Source organism: Neoarius graeffei, chromosome 10, assembly GCF_027579695.1.
Source record: "Neoarius graeffei isolate fNeoGra1 chromosome 10, fNeoGra1.pri, whole genome shotgun sequence".
NCBI classification, from domain to species: domain Eukaryota; kingdom Metazoa; phylum Chordata; class Actinopteri; order Siluriformes; family Ariidae; genus Neoarius; species Neoarius graeffei.
The window spans coordinates 54,168,945-54,196,042 of NC_083578.1; the positions used below are offsets into that span (position 1 = coordinate 54,168,945).

General features: G+C 42.2%; 1 protein-coding gene across 2 annotated transcripts in view; it reads right to left on the minus strand.

Moving 5' to 3' along the window:
• commd10 (COMM domain containing 10) overlaps positions 1–24,418 on the minus strand; it is a 131,565-nt gene extending 107,147 nt beyond the window's left edge. Inside the window, exons 1-2 of one of the 2 annotated variants that reach the window (XM_060931892.1) lie at positions 24,286–24,418; positions 23,820–23,910 (exon numbers count right to left, since the gene is read on the minus strand). In XM_060931892.1, coding sequence (XP_060787875.1) covers positions 23,820–23,910; positions 24,286–24,314 — 120 coding nt within the window. In that variant the 5' untranslated portion in view covers positions 24,315–24,418. The remainder of the gene's footprint in view (positions 1–23,819; positions 23,911–24,285) is intronic. The other variant, XM_060931893.1, reaches the window with a different exon arrangement.
• Positions 24,419–27,098: the final 2,680 nt, after the last annotated feature.

The following is a 27,098-nucleotide window of genomic DNA, read 5'->3' on the forward strand; positions in this document are numbered from 1 at the left end:
AAATGGCAGAATGGGTCCAGTGTCATCACCCGGCTTCGCTGGAGCAAGCCATCGAGCTGGCGGAAGACCATCTGGAGGCGGCTCCGACAGCAGGCAGACGAGGCGTCTCCCCTTGCTTCTCTTCTCTCCCTTTTCTCCCCGTCTCTCGCCCCCTCCCCATCCCGTTCCCCTGCCACAGAGGTGGCGGCTGGCTCTTCCCCAGCCAGCCCATCGCACCCATGGTGTCCTCCCCTCTCCCTCTCCTGTGTCTGTGTTGTCTCCCCCTCAAGTGAATGACACCCATAACACCAGTGCAGAGGGAAAGCCTGGGCCAGTGTGCTGGTGCGGCGGGGAATCAGAGCATCTCCAAGGTCAGAGCTCCGCAAGGGAGGTGGGTGCTGTAATCCAGATCCCCGATGCACCAGAAACCGCCCCCGATCGGGCTGGAATGTATCGCATACCGGTGAGTATTCAAGGGGCTACATATCACGCTTTGGTGGATTCCGGTTGCAATCAGACCTCAATTCACCAACACCTGGTGTAAGGTGAGGCATTGGGGGGAACACAAGCGGTGAAAGTGTTGTGTGTGCACGGGGATGTTCACCATTACCCTCTAGTGTCTGTTCAAATTCTATCCCGGGGCCAAGTGCACAGAATAAAGGCGGCGGTTAGTCCCCATCTCACCCACTCGTTGATTTTGGGTACTGATTGGCTGGAATTTAAAAACCTAATGGAATATTTAACACGCAGTGGGTCCTGCACTAGTAGGTCACGGGAAGGTCACGGTGTGGCATTGACTGGAGAAGCTGTCGCAGAGCCGTCTACATCAACACCGTGACAGAGTGAGGAGCAGCCCACTCCTCCTCCCTCTCCCGGGGATTTCCCGTTAGAGCAGTCATGAGACGAGACTCTGTGGCATGCGTTTGACCAAGTGAGAGTAATTGATGGTCAAACTCTTCAGCCAAGCGCAGCACCGACCTTCCCCTATTTTGCCATTATTAAAGATAAATTGTACCGAGTGACACAGGACACTCAAACCAAGGAGCAAATAACCCAGTTGTTAATCCCAAAGAGCCGTAGGGAACTTGTGTTCCATGCCGCTCACTTTAATCCCATGGCTGGACACTTGGGGTAAGATAAAACACTAGCCCGAATAATGGCCCGATTCTATTGGCCAGAGATTCGCGGGGATGTCCGTCGGTGGTGTGCGGCATGCCGTGAATGCCAATTAGTAAATCCCATGGCCACTCCAAAAGCACCTTTGCGCCCTCTTCCTCTAATCGAGACCCCGTTTGAGCGAATTGGGATGGATCTCGTCGGGCCATTAGATTGGTCAGCACGGGGATATCGCTTTATTTTAGTTCTAGTGGACTATGCAAAGCGATATCCGGAAACAGTGCCTCTCCGCGGTCTCTCAGCACACAGTATTGCGGAAGCGCTCTTCCACTTTATTTCTAGGGTCGGGATTCCGAAAGAAATCCTGACAGACCAAGGCACTTCATTTGTGTCACGTACACTGCGCGAGCTGTATGGGTTACTGGGGATTAAGTCTATCCGCACCAGTGTTTATCACCCACAAACGGATGGCTTAGTAGAGCGATTTAACCAGACACTCAAACATAATCCGTAAATTCCTAAGTGAAGATGAGCGTAATTGGGATAAGTGGCTCGAGCCCCTGTTGTTTGCAGTACGAGAGGTCCCGCAAGCCTCCACGGGGTCTTCTCCCTTCTAATTATTATATGGGTGTAAGCCGCGTGGCATTCTGGACGTGCTACGGGAAAATTGGGAGGAGGGACTTTCACCGAGTAAAAATGAAATCCAGTATGTTCTTGACCTGCGCGCAAAACTCCACACCCTCACACACAGGAGAATTTACGGCAGGCACAAGAATGTCAAAGCCGGCTGTATGACAGGGGCACGCGCCTTAGAGAGTTCACGCCGGGAGACAAAGTGCTCGTATTATTGCCCACGTCGAGTTCTAAATTAGTCGCCCAGTGGCAAGGGCCCTTTGAGGTCACACGGCGAGTCGGGGACGTCGACTATGAGGTGAAGCGAATGGATAGGGGTGGGGCACTGCAAATCTACCACCTCAACCTTTTAAAACGCTGGAATGAGGGGGTCCCCGTGGCGTTGGTAGTCCCAGAAAAGGCGGAGCTGGGGCCAGAGGTAAAAAAAGATAACATCTCGGACCACTCTGGTCCCTTGTGGAGACCACCTCTCACCGGCCCAACTCACGGAGGTAGCAAAGTTGTAGAAGGAATTTTCCGACGTGTTCTCACCCCTTCCTGATCGTACCCACCTCATAGAACACCACATTGAAACAACCCCAGGGGTGGTAGTGTGTAGCCGCCCTTACCGCTTGCCCGAACACAAGAAAAAGGTGGTTCGGGACGAACTCAAGGCCATGCTCGAAATGGGCATTGTCGAGGAGTCCCACAGTGACTGGAGCAGCCCAGTGGTCCTGGTTCCCAAGACAGACGGGTCAGTCCGGTTCTGTGTGGACTATAGAAAGGTCAACGCAGTGTCTAAATTTGACGCATACCCAATGCCTCGCATTGATGAGTTGCTTGATTGGTTAGGCGCAGCTCGCTTTTATTCGACACTGGATCGAACAAAGATCCCCTTGACCCCTCTATCCCGAGAGAAAATGGCCTTTTCCACACCGTTTGGATTACACCAATTTGTCACGCTCCCCTTCAGGTTGTTTGGGGCACCCGCTACATTCCAGCGGCTTAAGGACAGGGTCCTCCGCCCTCATGCTGCCTACATGGTCGCCTATCTAGATGACATCGTAATCTACAGTAATGATTGGCCGCGGCACTTGGAACACCTGAGGGCTGTACTAAAGTCACTGAGGCGAGCGGGCCTCACAGCTAACCCAAAAAAGTGTGTGATTGGGCAGGTGGAAGTACAGTATCCGGGGTTCCACTTGGGCTATGGGCAGGTGCATCCCCAAATTAACAAGACCGCAGCAATTGCGGCCTGCCCGAGGCCCAAGACCAAAAAGGAGGTGAGACGGTTCTTGGGGTTGGCTGGCTATTATCGTAGGTTTATACCTAATTATTTGGACGACACCAGCCCGCTAACCGATCTCACTAAAAAGGGGGCTCCAGATCCAGCCCAGTGGACGGAGCAGTGCCAACAGCCCTTCTCTGAGGTAAAAGCTGCACTATGTGGGGGGCCACTTTTACACTCCCCTGACTTCTCTCTCCCATTTATTTTGCAGACTGATGCATTGGAAAGAGGGCTGGGGGCCGTTTTGTCCCAGGAGGTGGATGGCGAGGAACGCCCCGTGCTGTACATCAGCCGGAAACTCTCGATGCGTGAAAGCAGGTATAGCACAATCGAGAAGGAGTGTCTCGCCATCAAGTGGGTGGTCCTCGCCCTCCGATACTACCTGCTGGGGCGCCCTTTCACTCTCTGTTCGGACCACGCGCCCCTTCAGTGGCTCCACTGCATGAAGGATGCCAATGCGCGGATCACCCATTGGTATCTCGCCCTCCAGCTATTTAAGTTCGAGGTGATCCACAGGCCGGGGGCACAGATGGTGGTGGCGGACTTCCTGTCCCATTGGGGGCGGGGGGGGGGGGGGGGGGGGGGAGTCAGCTTCAGGCCAGACGGCTCCCCGGCCTGAGTCGGGCAGTGGGGGTATGTGGCAGCGGGGACGTGGCCAAGCAGCAATCTGTGAATGGAGGGCGGGATCAGGGAAGGTAAGTGGCTAAGTCATTCCACCTGCTGTCAATTAATGTGTGTGTGTGTGTGTGTGTGTGTGTGTGTCACTGGTTGTTACAGGGACGGAGCATAAAAGGAGAGAGAGCAGAGAAAGGGAGCTCTCTCCCCAACCACAATGCATGTGTGAGTGAGTGAGTGAGTGATGAAAGGAAGCAAGCAAGCTGAAAAGCTCAATAAAGTATTTGTGTAAACATCAACTCTCGCCTGCCGTACTTCTGTGCTCCACCCACATCAGGAAGTATTACAAACTGTTTGCCTGCTTGTTTGTAAATAAAACACTTCCTGCAATTACATCCTTCATTCGCCAGCTTACATGACACTTAGGCATGCGTTCCTCTTACCACCAGAGACAAACACTAAGTAATCGAGTCCGCAGTCAAGTTAACAATACGTCTTAACACCAGAAAACAGAGGCTTAATGAACCTAGCTTAGGTGTCAATCACTAACAATTATCAAGAACAGTGATCAAAGGATCAATAAAAGGACGAAATGACTTCTGACGCCACTAAATTTAACACCTAGTTAAAGCGTACCAGCTGTGTTTTTATTCCCCATGCCCAGCATGACATAAATGACATCATCAGTGAGTTGCAACACATGAATGAACGGAAATGTGAAGATTTAGAAAACATCGCAAGTCAGTGTTTGGACACTGACAACAATACACCCGTAACCTCAATCATTTCTATAACAGATGAAGAAATCATCGCCTCCATTAGCGATCCTCTAACTCAGTCAATGAACCGTGATGGTGACTCGGAAGGAGAAATTTGTGATAAGGAAAACGTGCCTAAAATTTCGCATATAGCTAACATGAGTGTTTAGTATGACAAGTGGGTCCATTTCAGCATTACAACTTTTTTGGTATAATAGACCATTTGGATGTCCCCCAAGGAGTCCGTTATAGTGGGGATGCAGTATAGTTCTGGCTGTAACATGAGCACAGGTTAATATTAATGCGCTTGTTCTGATACATTACTGTTTCTATAGCAGATGCTCATGTACAGGGAAATGTAAGGCCAACTATCCTCATAATCAAAAAAAAGAAAATCAGTATTAAAGTGACGTTGAACAAAGTAAAAGATTCAATCCACGTGAAATCACCGCAGGCCTCCCACCTGACCATCTCAGATTTGCTTCTTACTTTCTGGAAATAATGTCCCTATTCCCAATAAATAGTGCACAAAATTTCAGGCAAGTATCTGCATTAGTTTGTGAGATAGAGAGGCTTTAAAAAGAGGGCATGGTCCTTTAAAAATAAGTGCATAATGCATAAAGAAATCATTCTGTGCATACTGCATAATAAAATGCATACAGCCCATGTAGGACATCTGAAATAGCTAAACGGTATGAGTCCCATAGTTCTACAAAATCAACATACAAGAGAACATTTTTTAAATGGCTCTTTTAAATTTTCTGGCAATAAAAAACAAACAAAAAAAAAAAATTGTGTGATGCTTCTGCTGTCTTTATGACTTAAATTGTTAAACATCAAGGGGTATAATGTGAAAAAAAAAACGTCTGATAAATCAGAACAGAGTAAATCAGAACTACATTGCCTAAAACTGTCAGGAGTGTAGCACCTTTGTGTTGCATGTTTTCAAGTGATTACGGAATGGAACTAAGGCATTCTTTACTCATTTTGGGGCAATAATTTGTGTTCGTAATCCATTATCATAAAATTTCTATCAGGAAAAAAATAGATATAAATAAATTGTGGATGCGGGCGGCACGGTGGTGTAGTGATTAGTGCTGTCGCCTCACAGCGAGAAGGTCCGGGTTCGAACCCCATGGCCGACGAGGGCCTTTCTGTGCAGAGTTTGCATGCTCTCCCCGTGTCCGCATGGGTTTCCTCCGGGTGCTCCGGTTTCCCCCACAGTCCAAAAGACATGCAGGTTAGGCTAACTGGTGACTCTAAATTGACCGTAGGTGTGAATGGTTGTCTGTGTCTATGTGTCAGCCCTGTGATGACCTGGCGACTTGTCCAGGGTGTACCCCACCTTTCGCCCACAGTCAGCTGGGATAGGCTCCAGCTTGCCTGCGACCCTGTAGAACAGGATAAAGCGGCTAGAGATAATGAGATGAGATAAGAAATTGTGGATGCTTTCTAATAAATATTTGAAATATTGGTTGTATTTTTGTAAAAACAATGTTGAGATTTTATGTCTTGTTTTTCTAGCACACAATGACACTCAACCAAAATAAATCTACGTTATTAAAATAATTATATCAAGCATTTTATTAAGGCCTTGCACATTGTATACACAACTTTCTAATATTAATGTACCAATAATATCAGCTACCCTCAAGTGTCAGAAGTGTAAACACCCTTCATTAATTTGATCCTTACTTAATATGGTAATGTCTAAGCTTCTGTCTGTGTTCTTCCGTGGTTCACAGGAGCCCGTTATAGAAAGTAAACATGTCTTTGCCCTGCTGCATGCATCTACACACACCATATACTGGGACATCAGGAGTGTAACATTTTCAGTACCATAAACATTTCAATCCTAAACAGCTGCATAAAATCTATATAAAATGTTCAAAGTGTCATGAACTGATATTTTCATTTAAAATAACAATACAATACATTTCACTTAGATCGGTCACATCACTAAGATTAAAACACATTTTACCCCTCCCATTTTTCAACTGCTGCCAAGTCTTTGTAGTTTCATCAATGTTGGCTGAAGCTAATTTGCACTCATGTAATGATACAAATGATGATTAAATCGGTGTGCAAATATAACCATGTCTATCAGAGTTAATCTACTTGACCAAAGCAGTAAAAGTGTCATGAGAAACGGTGATAAAAATGTCTTCAATTGATTTACTGCTAAGCATTACCATCACAAAGTCTGGAGGTGGATGCAAACGCAGTAGAAATAGTTTATTAACAGACAGGGCAGACAAATTTTTACCGACTTGGAAAACATCCATTTGAACATAGTGGTAAATTAATGGTAGGATTTATTTTTAAGCCCTGTGTTACACTATGGAGCCACCCCCCCACTCATATAATGATAATTGGTGAAGGCTACAAACATTCATTACAGGTGCAAGCAATTATGAAGAAGCTTACATTGAGATTTTGTACATAATCCAATTTGTGATAGTGTGCGTTCGTGGGTGGATGAGAGAGAGAGAGAGAGAGAATGATGAGGAATAACTTTATCACAGCTACAAAGCAAGTGAGAACAGAAACTAACTTCTCTCTCTGAAGTTCCACAACATTAAATCTAACTATAAACCATTAAAATGCAGAGTGCGTCATTCACTGAATGACATACAAATGAAATGTTGCAATCCAGGCGGCATGGTAGTATAGTGGTTAGCGCTGTCGCCTCACAGCAAGAAGGTCCAGGTTCGAGCCCCGTGGCCGGCGAGGGCCTTTCTGTGCGGAGTTTGCATGTTCTCCCCGTGTCCGCGTGGGTTTCCTCTGGGTGCTCCGGTTTTCCCCACAGTCCAAAGACATGCAGGTTAGGTTAACTCACATCACACATCACATTATCTCTAGCCGCTTTATCCTTCTACAGGGTCGCAGGCAAGCTGGAGCCTATCCCAGCTGACTACGGGCGAAAGGCGGGGTACACCCTGGACAAGTCGCCAGGTCATCACAGGGCTGACACATAGACACAGACAACCATTCACACTCACATTCACACCTACGGTCAATTTAGAGTCACCAGTTAACCTAACCTGCATGTCTTTGGACTGTGGGGGAAACCGGAGCACCCGGAGGAAACCCACGCGGACACGGGGAGAACATGCAAACTCCGCACAGAAAGGCCCTCGCCGGCCCCGGGGCTCGAACCCAGGACCTTCTTGCTGTGAGGCGACAGCGCTAACCACTACACCACCGTGCCACCCGGTTAGGTTAACTGGTGACTCTAAATTGACCGTAGGTGTGAATGCGAGTGTGAATGGTTGTCTGTGTCTATGTGTCAGCCCTGTGATGACCTGGCGACGTCCAGGGTGTACCCCGCCTTTCGCCCGTAGTCAGCTGGGATAGGCTCCAGCTTGCCTGCGACCCTGTAGAACAGGATAAAGCAGCTAGAGATAATGAGATGAGATGTTGCAAACCTTGACAAATCGCTAAAGTGTAATAACACACTCCACATTGTGCTGTTACACGAAAATAACTCACTTCGGAGGTGGTGATGTGGGATGGGGGCAGCAGCATTCCCTTCTGGCATGTGTTACTTTTGTATAACAGCACGGTCTGTTACAGGTTATTCCTGACTTATTACACAGCTTTGTCGAATACTTTGATTCTGATTGGTTAATTATGGCATTCTATAGTCTGGTTTTTCTGACCATTGCTATGGACCACGTCATTAGCAGAAACGATTAAAAAAAAAAAAACACCACTTACAAATCAATTAAATCCCTTTTAAATCAAATTTGTGTGTCAAATTACTGATTTCTTTAGTATGCAGCCATGTAATAAGCAGGATAATGTACAGAGAGCGAGTAGTTGTTGCAAACTCCTGGGTTTGTTTTAGCAATATGAAACAAGAGAGGATGCTGTTGTACTCGAACATCAACACGGCTGTGATTCTGTCGCAGGCCGAGTGCCGGAGCTAACCACAGCCATGCTAATATTCAGTGCAACAGCAGGACTTCAAATGTGATGCTGTTTTTATACAACAGTTATATAAACAAGAAATTAAATATTGCACAAGTGAAATTTTGAACACAATATGGACAAATATGTTTTTGCTCCGCAAGCAGACAGATCCCGAAGAATCCACTCACTTTATAGCACATCAGCTAGCTCACATTAATTTGTACATTCCCATTAAAGGTGTTTCTGGTAAAATTGGTGTTGCTTTTTCCTTTTGATCATCATCTGACGAGCTTTCATATTTTAAGTTAAATGTTATATTCCTGAAAAGTATCATTTATCTGATCATGTCACTAACACAACCAATTTTACATGGTCAAGTGGAGTGATGCACAAAGTGAGAAACGTCCCAGTGCTATTCTCGCAAAATGTTAAGCATTTGAACGCTACTTGATCAATCAAATCAGTGGATCGTAACTAACTACTGTATAATTCGTAATAATGACCAGCTGGCTGTTCATTATTCCTTACTTACTAAATGCCATTTTAACTGTGCAAGAAATCCGCCCTATAACGTCAGTGTGGTAGACAACTGCTATGTTAAGCGAGTAAGTAAGTGAAGTTTATTTATGAAGTGCTTTTCACAGACAAGTGTCACAAAATGCTGTACAGGGAATAAATAAGAGGAAATATGTACGATAGGAGTCACAATATGTAAGATACAAGAAAAACATAAAATAACAGAAAACAGTAGATACAGACAACATACTAGTGCATCTCCAAAAATTAGAATATCATCTCTCATCTCATTAGCTCTAGCCGCTTTATCCTGTTCTACAGGGTCGCAGGCAAGCTGGAGCCTATCCCAGCTGACTACGGGTGAAAGGCGGGGTACACCCTGGACAAGTCGCCAGGTCATCACAGGGCTGACACATAGACACAGACAACCATTCACACTCACATTCACACTCACACCTACGGTCAATTTAGAGTCACCAGTTAACCTAACCTGCATGTCTCTGGACTGTGGGGGAAACCGGAGCACCCGGAGGAAACCCACGCGGACACGGGGAGAACATGCAAACTCTGCACAGAAAGGCCCTCGTCGGCCACAGGGCTCGAACCCGGACCTTCTTGCTGTGAGGCGACAGCGCTAACCACTACACCACTGTGCCGCCCAATTAGAATATCATGAAAAAGTTAAATATTTTCCATCCATTATTTAAGAAAGTGAAAATTTAATATATTGGAGACTCATAAGTAAACCAAAATGTTTCAAGAAAGTTTTATCATTTTGATAATTATGGCCTACAGCACACAAAAAAAAAACTTTCAAAATATTAGAATATTTAATTTCGAGTTTGAGTAGAACAGTATAAAACACCATGTATCTCTCAGTCTAGTTCAGTACACACAACCACAATCATGGGGAAGACTGCTGACTTGACAGTTGTCCAGAAGATGATCTCCACAACGAGGGTAAGCCACAGAAGGTCATTGCTGAAAAGTCTGGCTGGAAAAGGTGCACAAGCAACAGTGTTTTATCAAGTCCAAAGTCAATGCAGCCCTCTAACAGGAGATTTTAGAGTACTTCATACTTTTATCTCCTCACAAGTTTTATGGAGATGCTGACTTCCTTTTCCAGCAGGACTTAGCACTTGCCCACAGTGCCAAAACTACTACCAAATAGTTTCCGGACCATGATATTACTGTACATCCTTGAGAGGATTGTCAAGAACTCAATTCAAGAACTTGGGAGAGCTTCACAAGGAGTGGACTGAGGCTGGTGTGAGTACATCAAGAGCCACCACACACACACACACACACACACACACACACACACACACACAACTTCAGGAAAGTGGCTACAACTGTTGCATTCCTAATATCAAGCCACTCCTGAACCAGAGACAATGTCAGAAGCATCTTACCTGGGCTAAGGAAAAAAAGAAAAAAAACAAACAAACTGGACTGTTGCTCAGCAGTTCAAAGTCCTCTTCTCAGATGAAAGTAAATTTTGCATTTCATTTGTAAATCAAGGTCCTACAGTCTGGAGGAAGAGTGGAGGGGTATCCAAGGTGGTTGAAGTCCAGTGTGAAGTTTCCACAGTATGTGATGATTTGGGGTGCCTAGGCCTGTCGCGATATTCGATATACCGACTTATCATCCGGTAAATGAAAATTAATTTGGTAATTTTTTTTTACCGCGATTTTGGCATTTACACGCTGTGCATCTACATAGGGAAGTCGCCAGAGTATTAGTTAACCCATTGACTGAATAAAACACTGCGCTGTTTTCCGTCATCTCACTCGGCTCTCTGTCAGAGGTGGGGCCTCAGCAGCATGTAACAGTTATCCAGCCAGGGGATCCACTGAATGGGGAAAAGACAACAACAACATGTTGCTCCATTGGACAGACCATAGGCATAGAATTGGGTATGGACGTGTCCCGACCAATATTTCTGACTGAAGAATAAATAAATAAAACAAAACACTCCATGCGCGGGACACAAATGGTTACTGTAGGTTTCCACTGGGCGAAACACCACACAAAATTCACTCATGAATATTTGCTCTGGGGGCGTGGTCACGAAACAGCATGCAGTCCAGCTACCGTGTCAATTAGCAAGTGCGGTTGCAGTGCAGTGACCGGCTGCTAGCTAGCAAACTGTCCTTGAGGAATGTAACGTTAGATTAGCTCGTAAAATTAATCAGTTAACAACAGTTCGTATTCAGTGTGTAAAAACAACAACATACAAATATGACTGTTTTCTAAGTTTGTGTGGCATGCAAAGAACAATCCGACTTGATACCGACAACAACTGGTGTTCATGTTCATGTGTGCTCATGTTGGCTAATATTGCACCTAGTCTTGCTTGTGAAGTGCCTGCAAACTTCAGCAGCCTGCTAACCGTTAACTTGAAGTGCTTCAGTTAAGACCTGCAAAGAGCCCTCACCAAGTTCGTGTAACATGACTCATGTAAACAACAACCTGATGGTGATGTGGACATTAAAAGGTGTCTGGGCCACGAACAATCAAATCAAACATTTTCACGTAATCAGCGCAACAGCCTCCGCCTTCTTGATCAGAAATGTTTGGTTACTCCTGCCACTCTTCTGAAAATGTCACAAACCGAGTACACACATATACTGAACTGACTGGTTTTCGAGGGGGTTCATTTGAAAGCGGTAGGCTAAAAACTTCTCTGTAGAACCCTGTCACTCCCCCCTCTCCACTCTGGGCTCAAGAAGGCAACAAAAGGGCAAGAATATAACAACAACCAATCAGAATTCACATACATTCTGTTGCCAAGTAAAATTGTAACCTTTCAACATGTCAAAAAAGTTCTAGAGACATACTTCCTCCTGACAGTCAATGCGTTATTCGCTTGTAAAACACATTTGCAAATTGGTAGAATGAGTTAATCATCACATGCAAGATTTGCAATTAATCAAATGAATTGCATATTATTATTATTATTATTATTATTCATGAATTACTACAGTTCTGAACTTCAAATTTTAAAAGTCTGGACTTGAGAGATGATGGATAATCATCTGGAACACAATGGAGCAAAATATTGTGACCCTCTAATGTTGACCTGAAGTTGGCGCCACTGGGGGTTGGCATTGGGTTTTTGTCCCCACCAATGTTAATACCAAACCTACGCCCTTGCCTACATGTTCTCGTTCTAACTGTTACTTTTATCCAAATGACAGCTGGCAATACATTGTTACTTTGCACTTTTGGTTTATCTGGGTACTAAACTTTGAGAAACTGGATTGGCAGAATGTTGCCTATGAAGAAAAGAATGTCTTTTTATTACCCTGTGCCAAGTTAATATTTACTTAAGTGCAATTTTTAAGAGCCATAGATTGTATTTTATTTATTGGTTTTGTTGTGAGTAGTTTTGTTTGTTTTATTTCTTTAGGTTATTTATTTATATATTTTTTACATTCCACTGTTGAATAAGTTGACTTAATTAAAAAGTTTACTGTTCTTTGAAAGGGTGTATTTGCATGATCATTATTATTTTACTAGTGGCATAAAATTGTCTTGGAAAGACGTCAACAATAACATCGTTTATCGCAATAATTTCTGAGACAATATATCGTTCAACAATATTCATCATCGTGACAGGCCTAGGGGTGCCATGTCATCGGCTGGTGTTGGTCCACTGTGTTTTATCAAGTCCAAAGTCAATGCAGCCATCTACCAGGAGATTTTAGAGCACTTCATGCTTCCATCTGCTGACAAGCTTCAAGGAGATGCCAATTTCCTTTTCCAGCAGGACTTGGCACCAGGGCTCTACAGTGCGCAAATTTCACTCGCATTTGCGAGCGAATTTTTCGGCATGCGAACGACGAAAAAAAAAAACGCGCATTCGTGCGAGGGCTTCTTGCGGCTGACAATTTAGGAAAGCACTGAGCACAGACGCGACGAGTTTAACATTCTAAAATGTATCAAACGTTAAAAAGTGTGTGTGTTCAGTGTTGTGTACGTACGTGCGCGCATGCGTGTGTGTGTTCTGCCTGCGCCTTGCTCCCTGTCTGTAGTTGCGTGTAGTTGTGTGTGTGTGTGTGTGTGTAAAAGTTACACTTTTTTTTGCCGTTCTGCCATGCTAGTGCGTTTTACCGGGACATGAGATTTCAGCATTTTTATTCTTCTCGGTCTGTAGCTTGAATAAGTTTAGGCTACTGAATAACACTTTCAGTTAAAGTTGAGTCTGGTGCTTTTGTGCTGACGCTACAATAGCCTACTATCACAATAAATATCCCCCGTAACCTTTCCCGTTTTCTACTCATCTTTCTGTGATTGCCCCTCTTTCCCACGGTTGTATGTTGTGGGTGTGGCATTAGGTGGGAAAAGTGCTTTTTAGGGATTCATCAGAGCATTCAACTGAAAGATAACTGAGAGATGGTTCGGACCGAGCTGAGAAATATATTCGCTATGCAGAGAATAACAGCGTTTTTTAAAAGCAATGATGGTGGAAACAAGAATAAAAGAACGGACAAGGAAGAAAGTGTAGTGAAGAAAGCTAGAACGACAGGAGAAGGTGCGGGAAATTTATATAATGAGATGGAAAGCACACACCCCAGTGCAAACATTTAGATGGGAACATACAACACAGCAGAAAAACAAATAATATACAGTATACGAGTCATTCTATAATTAGGGGTACATTTCATGTAAAGCAAAATCTCAAAATATCAGTATTCTTTTTCAATAAATAACCTATATATATATATATATATATATATATATATATATATATATATATATATATCTATATCTCCATGGTATATACCCTCAAGTTCCTAAACAAATTAATTGCCAAGCTTAATCTTAAATTACTTTTAAAATATTTTAATGAAAATGAACATTTGATTGTTTATTTTGTCAACCGTGTTACAGACAAATGTTATGTCATCTTAAACATATATAAAAATACTACACATTTGAAAACACATTTGTTTGAAAGTGCTCAAGTCCATTAACAAGATGTTTTTAATTAATCTGTAAAACTGTTATGGAAAATATGAATTTTGAGCTTCATAAATAGGATTTTATGGTTCACTGTGATGCAGAATGACACTTTTTTCAACATAAATCCTTGTTACATCGAATTTAGAGTTGTTCTCCCTCCTTATACAAGACTTCCCTATCCAGAGATAATCCCCAATCTTTTATTTTACAGTTCATCAAACACATAAGAGATTTATAGCACAAAAAACACTTGCAACACAGTTGACAGGCAATGTAACACAATTGACTGGAGTAACACAGTTGACAGGGCAGAAGAACAAGAGGACACTTTTTAGGATAAAAAGAGCTTTTTATTGTTTTAAATTTAACTACAAATAAGCTGATGAATTCAGGTGAACTGTTAAAACAACATTTAGACACAATTTCAGAGAAACGTAGCTTATTTAACAAATTGAACATATTAAATCATTGTTTGTTTGTCTGTCAATATGAAGATTAAGTGACAAAAACATACTCCTCCTCAACTGTGTCATAGCTGATGGGTAACACAGTTGACGGTAACACAGTTGACATTTCGGCCATTTTTAGAGTGTTGTGCTAACTGCAGACCTCAGAGCTTTCACTACAAGACCTTAATCAATTCATATTTTTATCATCTTTAGCTGTATATTTTGTAAATACAATTTCTAAATCAGGTTTATATGAATATGTTGACAACACAGTTGACAGACAATTAACCCTCTCTAGGACTATACAACAGTATTGATGAAAATATTGAAGAGGTGAACTCAAAACTTACCACACGGTCTTCAAATTTCCCACCAAAGAGGATATGACATCACATGATGTTGGTCACATGACTTAGGATCAAACCATTTGCCGATTTATGGGGGGGTTTTCAGTGGGTAACAGTTGACATAAGTTTCTCGGACGCACACAAAATTCTTCATTTAATTTATAATATAAAGCATTTTAGGCTTTTAAACACTTTTGTCATATTATAATAATTACCATGAATAAATATTTGTAAAAATTTTAAACAAAAACCTTTTTTTAAAATGTAAATATGAAGACCAAACCTGACATTTGGAAAATCGGACAGCATAAAAACACCAAATTCCAGTATTATATATGCATTTTTGCAGAGTAAAATGATGCAATTTGTTGACTTTTTGTATTATATAAAAGAGAAATGTGTCCTAATGTACAAAAGATCATTGGCTGAAGTTAATAGTTAGTGAAATTGACAAATACAGCACATGGACTTGAGATGTACCCCTAATTATAGAATGACTCATATACAAAATGGTGCATGTCACAACACAGCAGAAAAACAAAGAATATATATACACAACTGGGCGTGTTGAGTTGCAGATGTTAATTGCACATTAGTTATAGAAACTCAGTTCAGCTACAAAACTCAGGATATTGCACTGTATTTGGTATTGCATTGTATTGGGTATGGATGTAAAAGTGTAGAAATATAAAATATACAAAAGCTCATCTCATCTCATTATCTCTAGCCGCTTTATCCTTCTACAGGGTCGCAGGCAAGCTGGAGCCTATCCCAGCTGACTACGGGCGAAAGGCGGGGTACACCCTGGACAAGTCGCCAGGTCATCACAGGGCTGACACATAGACACAGACAACCATTCACACTCACATTCACACCTACGGTCAATTTAGAGTCACCAGTTAACCTAACCTGCATGTCTTTGGACTGTGGGGGAAACCGGAGTACCCGGAGGAAACCCACGCGGACATGGGGAGAACATGCAAACTCCACACAGAAAGGCCCTCGCCGGCCCCGGGGCTCGAACCCAGGACCTTCTTGCTGTGAGGCGACAGCGCTAACCACTACACCACCGTGCTGCCCTATACAAAAGCTATAAAAACTAAAAAGTTGCTCTTTGAGGTTGCACTGTAATAAGTATTGCACTGTATCAGGTAAGTGTGAGAATATTGTCCTTTTAGGTCCTTGTTGGTGCATTGTTGCACCTGCCAGAAGTGGCATCAGTCAGGCATGCAATTAGCCTTTTTCACATTACATCACTTGCAGAAGAACCTCACATCCGTTTTCAGCCTTTTGAATGGAAGAAGAGGCAGCATGCTAATCTGCTGGCTAACAAGTAGCACACTGCAAAAAATTGCCTTTCAAAAATAAGAAATAAAAGATTAAAACAAAGCATATTTGCTTGAATCAGGTGAAAAAAATCTGCCAATGGAACTAGTCAAATTTGACTTGGTAAGATTTCTTAAAGTAAGATGAAAAATCTAACCTGTTTTTAGATGAAATAATTCCAAAATAAGATTGGGGAACTTATTATGCGAGATCTGATTAACTCAAAATAATCAAAAGAGTTCTTATAACAAGATCGTACTTCTTACATTTAGCCATTCAAGTCATTTTTATTTATTTCATTTTAAGGGTATTTCACTTAAATTCATGACAAAGTCTTAGCAGTAAAAACTGAATTTAAGATAAATATACTAATATTAGGATTGTTAAATTCTACAACTAAGCATTGCTAGCTTAAAAGATTCTCCTTTTGTGACCTGTAATTAGTAAAATACTCTAGATATGAGACCAGAGACTATCTTGAATCAAGTTGACGACACGTGTAGCATTGTAACAAGTTTATTTTTTTTTTCCCATTTCAACATTCAAACATTAAAACATCTCTTAAGATTCCACTTCCCCAGGACCTCAGGCACCAAAAAAATAATAATAATAAAAAGTCTACGCATTTTGACTTACAGTGCTTACACAACGCCAAAGCAATAGTGCATTTTGGGGCACTGACTATTCATGTGTACGAGGGGTTTACAAGATCAGGCACAAAAAAATAAAAAATAAAAAAATAAAAACACTGAACTTAACTCACAGCATTCCAAAAAGACCTCACTAAAACACCCTCCACCTCACTCATAGCCTTTTTGAAGGCACTTGTCTGGTCTAGAGTATGTACAGCATCTAGAAGGAGCTCACTCTGAATGACTGAGAAAACAGTCACAGTAAACTTAGGATCTGTAAGGTGGAGTTGAATTGTAATGAAAGATTCAAAGATTTCAGTAAAGTTCATTTATTCCCAAAACAAGCATACTTTTTTTTCTTGAAACAAGATGAACCGCATTTGACAATTGTCCAAAATGTACGTACTTATTTAAAAAAAACAAAACAAATTATTTTCAAAGGTGCTCCAAATAAGACTTTTTCAAGACATTTTGTCGATACAAGATTTTCAAGATGGACTGTCTAAAAACTAGCCTTTCTAGCTAAATGAGGTTTTGCTTGTTGGGCAATTATGTCTTATAATAAGGGTGGCTAGATGTTTTGACTTGAAAATAGACAAATAAACTTCCTAAGATTTTTATTTTTTGCAGTGCAACCATAGAAAGTCAATAAACTTCCTTTCCAAAGCAAGGCAGATAGGTGACTGGAATGGTCGCTAACAATACGTAATGATAAACAACAATGTGCAATATTATTATCAATCTTATCTGTGAATGACACAGTTTTGTTAACATATGTTGCCGCCGTATACCTCTTCTTCCATTCAAAAGGCTAAAAACGGATACAAGTTCCCCTGCAAGTGACGTAATGTGAAAAAGGCTAATTGTTCAAGGTGGTTATGGCCTGTGGGAAAAAACTGTTTTTGAGTCTGTTGGTCCTTGCTTTGATGCACCTGTAACGCCTGCCTGAGGGCAGCAAGTCAAAGAACTCAGAGCCAGGGTGGGAGCTGTCCTTGATGATGTTGTTAGCTCTGCTGAGCTCTGCTCTCTGTTTAGCTACTGTTTGTTCATTCATTCAGTTGTTCGTTATTCATTTGTTTGTTCATTCATTCATTCGTTCATTCATTCATTCACAACTGAATTTTGCGTATTATGTGTTGGTGTGTCTAAGGTTTGCGCTGCAATAAACCTTTAAAATGAAAACCTGCTTGTGCCCCCATTTTTTTCCCTGTGCTCCTAAAATTTTTAACTTAGGAGCACGTGTGCTCCTGAAAAAAAAAAAAAAAAAAGTTAGTGTAGAGCCCTGCTTGGCACATACCCACAGTGCCAAAACTACTACCAAATAGTTTCTGGACCATGATATTACTGTGCTCAATTGGCCAGCCAACTTGCCTGACCTGAACCCCAGAGAGAATCTATGGGGTATTGTCAAGAGGATGATGAGAAACACCCGACCCAAAAATACAGACGAGCTGAAGGCCACCATCAAAGCAACCTGGGCTTCAATAACACCACAGCAGGGCCACAGACTGATCGCCTCCATGCCACACCACACTGATGCAGTAATTCATGGTAAAGGAGCCTCAACCAAGTATTGAGTGTATAAATTAACATATTTTTCAGAAGTTGGAGATTTCTGTATTGTAAATCCTTTTTTTGATTGATCTTAGAAATATTCTGTTTTTAGGATGAGGTGAGGGCAGCCATGAAAAAAATGAAGACTGAGAAAGCAGTCGGACCAGATGGCATCCCGATTGAGGCTTGGAGGAGATGTTTGGGTGAGACGGCTGTGGAGTTCCTAATGAGATTGTTTCATAAGATCCTAGAGAATGAGAAAATGCCAAATGAATGGAGAAAGTGTGCTAGTCCCAATATACAAGAATAAGGGAGATGTACAGAGCTGCAGTAATTACAGAGGGATAAAACTGATGAGTCACACCATAAAGTTATGGGAAAGGGTATTGGAGGCGAGATTGAGAAGAGAGGTAGCAATCTGTGAACAGCAGTACGGGTTTATGCCAAGGAAGAGCACGTCAGATGCAATTTTTGCTTTAAGAATGTTAATTGGGTGGCACGGTGGTGTAGTGGTTAGCGCTGTCGCCTCACAGCAAGAAGGTCCTGGGTTCGAGCCCCAGGGCTGGCAAGGGCCTTTCTGTGCGGAGTTTGCATGTTCTCCCCGTGTCCGCGTGGGTTTCCTCCGGGTGCTCCGGTTTCCCCCACAGTCCAAAGACATGCAGGTTAGGTTAACTGGTGACTCTAAATTGACCGTAGGTGTGAATGTGAGTGTGAATGGTTGTCTGTGTCTATGTGTCAGCCCTGTGATGACCTGGCGACTTGTCCAGGGTGTACCCCGCCTTTCGCCCGTAGTCAGCTGGGATAGGCTCCAGCTTGCCTGCGACCCTGTAGAAGGATAAAGCGGCTAGAGATAATGAGATGAGATGAAGAATGTTAATTGAGAAGTACAGGGAAGGCCAGAGAAAGCTACATTGTGTGTTTGTAGACCTGGAGAAGGCATATGATAGAGTGTCGAGAGATGAGTTATGGTATTGTATGAGAAAGTGTGGAGTGAATGAGAAGTATATCAGAGTGGTGCAAGACATGGATGAGAACAGTGAAACAGCAGTGAGGTGTGCAGTTGGAACGACTGAATGGTTCAAGATGAAGGTGGGATTTCATCAAGGATCTGCTTTGGGTCCTTTCTCGCTTGCCATAATGATGAAGTTTGCTTGAAGGATGAAGTGAGGCAAGAGTCACCATGGAACATGATGTTTGCGGATGATATTGTGATATGTGGTGAAAGTAGAAAGGAGGTTGAGTTGGGTTTGGAGAGATGGAGGTATGCATTGGAACGAAGAGGAATGAAGGTGAGCAGCAGCAAAACAGAATACATGTGCATCGATGAGAATGGGGATGAGAGTGTAGTGGAGATGCAAGGAGTAGATCTAAAGAAAGTTGGTGAATTCAAGTACCTGGGGTCAACTGTGCAGGAAAATGGGGGCTGCGATAGTGAGGTGAGAAAGCGAGTGCAGGCAGGCTAGAGCAGTTGGAGAAGGATTTCATGAGTCATTTGTGATAGGAAAGTCCCAGCAAAAGTGAAAGGCAAGATGTATAAGATAGTAGTGAGACCAGCTGTGATGTATGGATTGGAGACCGTACCCTTAACGAAGAGACAGGAGGCAAAGTTGGAGGTGGCAGAGTTGAGGATGTTAAGGTTTGCGATGGGAGTGACGAGGTTGGACAGGATAAGAAACGAGCACATCAGAGGAACAGCACATGTAGAGAGCCAAAGAGGAGATACATGGATGTGGTGAGAGGACATGAAAGTGGCAGGTGTGGTAGAGAAGGATGCGGAAGACAGGGTGCAATGGAGACGAAAGATCCGCTGTGGCGACCCCTAATTGGGAGCAGCCAAAAGAAGAAAGTTTACCTTTTTGAAATAAATTATGGAAAAAAATTTTACTTTTTCATGATATTATAATTTTTGGAGATGCACTAGTATAAAAGCCACAAAGCACAATACACAGAAACACAATAATACATAAAAAGACAAAAATGTAACAGTTACCCAAAGCCATATTGAACAAATGTGTTTTCAGTAGTGTCTTAAAAGAGTCAATGGTTTCGGCAAGCCTGATGGACAGAGGTGGAGCACAACCTGGGAGCAACGGATTCGAATTCCCGGTCGCAGCAGGTCTTTCAACAGATACGGGGGACAAGTAGGTTTAGGTTGTTTGACTTTAGGGAGTGAGCTGCTGAGTAGGGGTGGAGGATATCAGTCAGATAATAATAATAATAATAATAATAATAATAATAATAATAATAATAATAATAATAAATGTTGTTCAATTTATATAGCGCCTTTTTAACACCCAAGGTCACTTAACAATTAGGCAAAAAAAGGCCACCAAAAGAGGGTCAGGATGTAATTCCAGTTGCGTAGCTGCCCACAGTCCCACCAAAAAGCGCACAAAGGTATGTCTCACACCGCCTGCACAGCCACCGCAACGCCACCAGGCAACCTCGCTCGGAACACCACACCAAGCACAGAAGCACGGCCACACAGAGTGCTGGACAACCCCGATGTTAAAAACAGCAACAAGCTCACTGCAATCCATAGCGAGGAGTACAGGAATCACCCATGGCGGACCAAGGAGAGCAATTCCAGCGTTATGGACGTGACACTTGAACTCAAAATGGCAACAAATGACCCAGTGCATGTTTTATCGTCTCCCAGTATTTAAACAGGTGCTGCATATTTTAAGGCTGTACCATACTGGAGAAGTGATAGAACAAGAACAATTCCCATAGTACATCTAGGGCATGCCAGAAAATGCCAATAAAAGATGCGTTATGGATGTGACAGAAAAAGTATCACTTTTCTTGGGTGACTGTACATTTTTACCAAACTCTGTGAAATTGTAAACCTAATGTCGAAATGGAGATATCCATTTGATAGAGGGGTCCAAGGTGAATATTAAAAAATCTTTGTTTAAAGTATTTTGTATTTCATGCAGAGTTTTGGAAGGAAAAGTCAGCGTTATGGATGCGACGAAATTCCGTTATGGATGTGACGCGTCTGAAATGGACATGGCATATGTTTAGAAAATCAGCAATTTAACCACCATAACCCTTTGAAAAACTCTCTAAATATCAGCTAAAACTATCAAAGTTCTTAAATAATATTTAGGATGGCTATTGTTTTGCTGTTTTGTGGATTTTAGCATACATTTCTGTGGCTTGTGGCAATAATACAGAATTGTACATGATCAAAGTTGATTTTAGCTTGGGTTTTACATTATAAGAAAGAAAGACTGACAGTGACATATTAGGTTGGTTACAAATTGGTTCAACTTATTCACATCTGTAAAATACAGGCCTAGGTGATATCTCTGGGAGTGGTTTTGATGCATTACATGCTGCTTTATTTTTGCATGGTGAGGTTGACATTTACATGGAATTGCCCAGGACCGAAGGGAACTAACGCCCAAAACTGGGTCCAGAGCTACACTACAACCGGTGGACAAAAGACCCAAATAAAGAACATTAAAACAAAGAACAAAACACCAAATCATACAATCACAAAAAGAAAACCAAAGTGTGTGTGTGTGTGTGTGTGGTGGTGGTGGGGTGGGGGGTGGGGGGGGGGAAGAAAAATAAAAAGCTCCGGTGAGACGCTGCAGCCAAAATGCACACAGCATACTCTCAACCGGAAACAGAAAAAGATAAGCAGGGGCCTGGACTATGGCATGCTCTGTATGTGAGTGAGAATTTTAAATTGGATCCCGAAAGTAACTCGGAGCCAGTGAAGAGACATGAGTAAAGGGGTGATGTGGGACCACTGGTTTGACTTGGTGAGCAAGCTTGTGGCAGTATTTTTAATATCCTGTAGACGATCTAGAGCATTCTTATTCAGTGATGAAAACAGTGAATTACAGTAGCCTATACGGGAGGAGATGAAAGCATTTATGAGTAGTTTTAGCTCAGTATATGAAGCTACTGCTCTCAATTTACTAATGTCCCTTAGATGGAAAATGCATGACATAGTCAGCTGCTTTACATGGCGATCAAATGATAACAATTGGTTGAATATAACCCCGAGGTTTCACAGGCTTGGGTGGGCAGCAGAAGAAAAAAAATCCCATTTTTTGAAGGATAGTGGGGGTATGACTTTCGGGGAGCTACAGTTAGAACCGCGGTCTTATTTGCATTTAGCTGTAAAAACTTTCCTTCTGCCCAACCCCTGATGGCACTGTGACAATCAAGAAGTGTAGATAATTTATCAGTCTTGCAGGGCTTAAAGTGAATGTAATCCCCCTAAACCACACTATTTTCCTTGTACAAAGCAACAATCATTATGTTGATTAACCATGTGTTTTTGAACCACAGCTAATCCAAAAGGCCATAAACTGATGGAAAATCAATAAGATTAGCCGATTTTCACGGAATCTGCCAAGGCTGAGCCGGAAGATCCCGAAGGGGTGCATGACATCACACGTGATTAATCAGATTTATTATTAGTAGGGGACACGAAATCTGCCCGCTTCATTTGCACAAACTTCACCCACTGTCGCTTTAGATTAGTCTCATTTCTCTGAAATTCGTGAACTGAATGTCCTATTGTATACAGATTTGAACATCCAAACACAACTCGGCGCTTTCCCATCATTATTTTTGTAAGATTCCAATAACAATATCCAATTTCAGCGAGTAAACAAGCACGGCGTCCGATGAACCGAGATGACCCAGATAACCAGGGTTCCACGCATGACGTCATACAAATTTAGCTCTGAGGCACGGTTGCCTTTTTCTGGGATCCTGAAGCTGTGATTTATCTATAGTTTTGTGCTTGATAATAAAATAAACAATTGATATTAATTTTTCCCCTGCTTTATTAATTCATTTTGGTCATTACTAATGATATTCATTTTAAGGCATTACATACACTTTAAAGGTAAAGTGGAGTTGGATGGCATCGGCAAATAAATATGAAACGTTGAAGGTGTTAATAATCCTTCCAGTGGCAGCACGTAAATCAGAAAAAGCAAGGGTCCCAGGACTGAGCCCTGGGGGACACCAAAAGATAGTGGGGAGGAGTCGGACACAAAATCACCAATGAAGTGAAACTTCAGTCAGTGAGGTCAGATGTAAACCAGTCTAAAGCTGTGTCTGCTATGCCCACCCAGTCATGTAGTCTATCAAGATATGATGATCTACTGTGTCCATTTCTGTCTCAAGCAGCAGACCTCATCCATCATCCAGGGGGAAATGCTGCAAATGGCCTTTGTCCTGATCTTTAGGGGAACACTTTGTTCAGTAAAACAGAGCAATGCTCATTAAAAGTCTGCATAAACAGCTGGACATTGTGAAGAGTTACACAAAAATCATACGAGAAGTGCGTGTAAAACAACTCCGATGTGTTCTGGGTAATGATGCAGGAGCACAATTTTTTTTTTTTTTTTTACACAAAATGACTCAATATTTTCAGAGGTGTCAAAGAAAATACACTTATGATTACTGATCAGAAGATTCTCACATCAAGTGTAGCTAACATTTAAGCCCAGAGAAAAGACAAAGTCCAAAGTATGATCACCTGTATGAGTGGCACCTGAGACATGTTGCATAAAATTAAATGATTCAGTAATATTAATGAAATCAGTTCTCAGAGAAATAACAAATAACACCACTAACCAACAAATTATCAGCAGGATCACTAATCACAGCACCAATATTTCAGTATAAACAGATGTGTTTCAGGGTGGAGTTATCCTAGAACACACAACAGAACCGAGTTTAGAGGAAACTAAACTGTGGATTCATACCTTAAGATGAAGTTTCTGAAGAATGCGAGAGAGAAGTCTGGACAGTTTATTGACCTCTATAGAGTTGATGAATGTTACTGCATCTCTGATACTGTGGAGAGAAATGAGGTAAAGAACCGACCCAAAACAACAACAACTGCACTCTATTCCAAGGTTGTTGTTTTCATTCTTGCACATTTTTATAACCTTGCATATTTTTATAACCTTATTATACATTGCATCAATTCATTTGCAAAAGAGAAACGTTTTCATTATAACCGACACATACTTCAGCCCTGTTATTACCACCTGGCTTATTTACCTGCCATCATTTTAGCTCTTGGTTGTATTTACAGCTCGATTAGACTCCAATAACAAAGAACAAGACTTATTCAGTTAGCTGACTAGCACATGCTAACTATCAGCTCTCAACAGGACAACTCCCCAATAATAACCTGCTCAAATTTAACCATCTAATCTCACTTACCTCTGTGTTTCTTTGACAATTAAAGCCATGCTACTGACTTATTAATTTCTATATTAACTATCAATCTTTCATCTGGCTACCGACGAACCATATATCACATCCCAAATACAACTATTTTGGATATATAGTGCACTATATAAAGAGCCGTTATTTCATACCCTGCGTAGTGCACTTATGTAGGAATAAAAGGAGCCATTTGGAATTTGGCCTTTTACTTCCTTCCGATTGAGCGGTCACATGACGCTCAGTCACATGACAACATTACCGGATGGACGCGAGAAACATTTATAAATATGACATTTTGAAATGTAAAAATGTGAGTGATTGAATTAGTATATTAAAGACATTAATATTGTATATTTGCCTGTTTACACTCAATAAATCAGCTAATGCTGAAAGTTCCCAAGTATCACCAAGTCACTTCACATACGGTACTTTTCATTTGTTTTCCAATAAGGATTATTCCAGTATTACCAGAATTATAATAGTGGTGCTAGGTTTCATTTAATACTAATGTTTTTGTGCGAACGTTTTGTTTTTCATTACTGTATACCTATTTTTGCAGCCCCCTGTATATACGCGATGCACACCGATCAGCCATAAAATTAAAAACTCTGACAGGTGAACTGAATTATATTTATTATCTCATTACTATGTCATCCCTCAAGGGGTGGGATATATGAGGTAGCAAGAGAACAGCCAGTTCTCGAAGCTGATGTGTTGGAAGCAGAAAAAATGGGCAAGTGTAAGGATCTGAGTGACTTTGACGAGGGCTAAATTGTGTTGGCTAGATGACTGAGTCAGAGCATCTCCAAAATGGCACATCTTGTGGGGTGTTCCCGGTATGCAGTGGTTAGTACCTACCAAAAGCAGTCCAAGAAAGGACAACCTGTGAACCGGTGACAGGGTTATGGGTGTTAAAGGCTCAATGAGTCACAAAGGGCACAAAGGCTAGCCCACATGGTCCAATCCTACAGAAGAGCTACTGTAGCACAAACTGCTGAAAAAGTTAATGCTGGCTAAAACAGAAAGGTGTCAACATTAACTTTTTCAGCAATTTGTGCTACAGTAGCTGTTCCGTCAGATTGGACCATATGGCCTAGCCTTCATGCCCCATGCGAATCAGTGAGCCTTCGACACCCATGACCCTGCCGCCGGGTCACCGGTTGTCCTTCCTTGGACCACCTTTGGTAGGTACTAACCACTGCATGTGAATGACCACTAAATTGTGTGCAGTGACTGTTTGGAGAAGCTGTAAGGAAACATGCTACTACGCTTCCCCCTTGTGGCCGGTTCTGTAATTATTTGAGACTTCCATGTCTTTCTGTTGCGGTTTGTTTGTGCTTTAATTGAAGCCCTACGGAGTTCTGGCACTAATTGCAGTGCTACCCACGTTGCACTATGGTGCTGGTTTGGTGCTTTAGCTGAACAGAATCCGAAAACTACAATGGTGGGTTGTGGGAGGGGGAGTAAGTAAATTTTAATTTATAAAACACATTTAAAATAGTTTTCACTGACCAAAGTGCTGTACATAGGGTAGCTAAGAAATCAGAGGTAAAATGCACAAACATAAACACAACACAAAAGAAAAGATGCATTAATAGGTGCAAGAAAAGTACACATTACAAACACAGAGACTGACAGATAGACAAAGAGGCCAGAATTACACAAACAACAACATTGAATAACACCCACTACAAAAATAACTAAGGAATGGGCAGCTAAGAGGTTGCAAAAGCCAGTGAGTAGAGGTGAGTTTTGAGCCTGAATTTAAAAGAGGAAATAGAGGGGGCGAATCTAATGTCTGGGGGCAAACAGTTCCACAGACTTGGAGCCGCTACTGCAAATGCCCTATCACCTTTTTGTTTGAGGTGAGTCCGGGCCACATGGAGGAGACCTTTATCAGCAGATCTGAGGGACCGAGGTGCAGGGGGTGGTTTCAGAAGATCTGAGATGTAAGTGGGGGCTTGACCATGCAGCGCCTTGTAGACTATTAGTAGGACTTTAAATTGGATCCTAAAACTAATGGGGAGCCAGTGTAAAGAAGCCAGGACAGGGGTAATGTGCTCTCTCTTCTTGGTACCTGTCAGCAGTCTAGCAGCTGCATTTTGCACCAACTGTAAACGCATTAATTGAGACTGGGGGAGACCAAGATAGAGGGAATTGCAGTAATCTAGCTGGGATGTAATGAAGGCATGGATGACTTTTTCTAGGTCTTCAAAGGATAAAGAAGGTTTGAGACGGGAGATCATTCTCAGCTGGAAGAAGCTATTCTTAATAACAGTACTAATCTGCTTTTTAAAGCAGAGTTCTGAATCAAGAGTGACACCTAGGTTTTTAGCATATGACTTAACGTATGGAGAGAGATGAGCAAGCTCGACAGCCGCTGAAGATCTAGATTTGGGAGGACCAAAAATGATAACCTCAGTTTTGTCATTATTTAGCTGGAGGAAGTTGTTGGTCATCCAGCACTTAATGTCCTCAAGACAATCCAATAATGGCTGTATGGAATCCCTAGCTTTAAAGGGGAGGTACAGTTGTGTATTGTCTGCATAGAAGTGAAAGGAGATCTCATACTTTCTAATAATGTTACCTAGGGGGAGCATATACAAACAGAAGAGTACTGGACCCAAAATAGAGCCCTGCGGGACCCCATAAGAGACTGGGGCTGAGGAAGAGGAGAAATGACCGAGAGATACAGAGAAGGTTCTGTGTTTTAAATAGGATCTGAACCAATGCAGTGCTGTCCCATTAATGCCTACCCACTCCTCAAGATGAGAGAGGAGGATGTCATGGTCCACAGTATCAAAGGC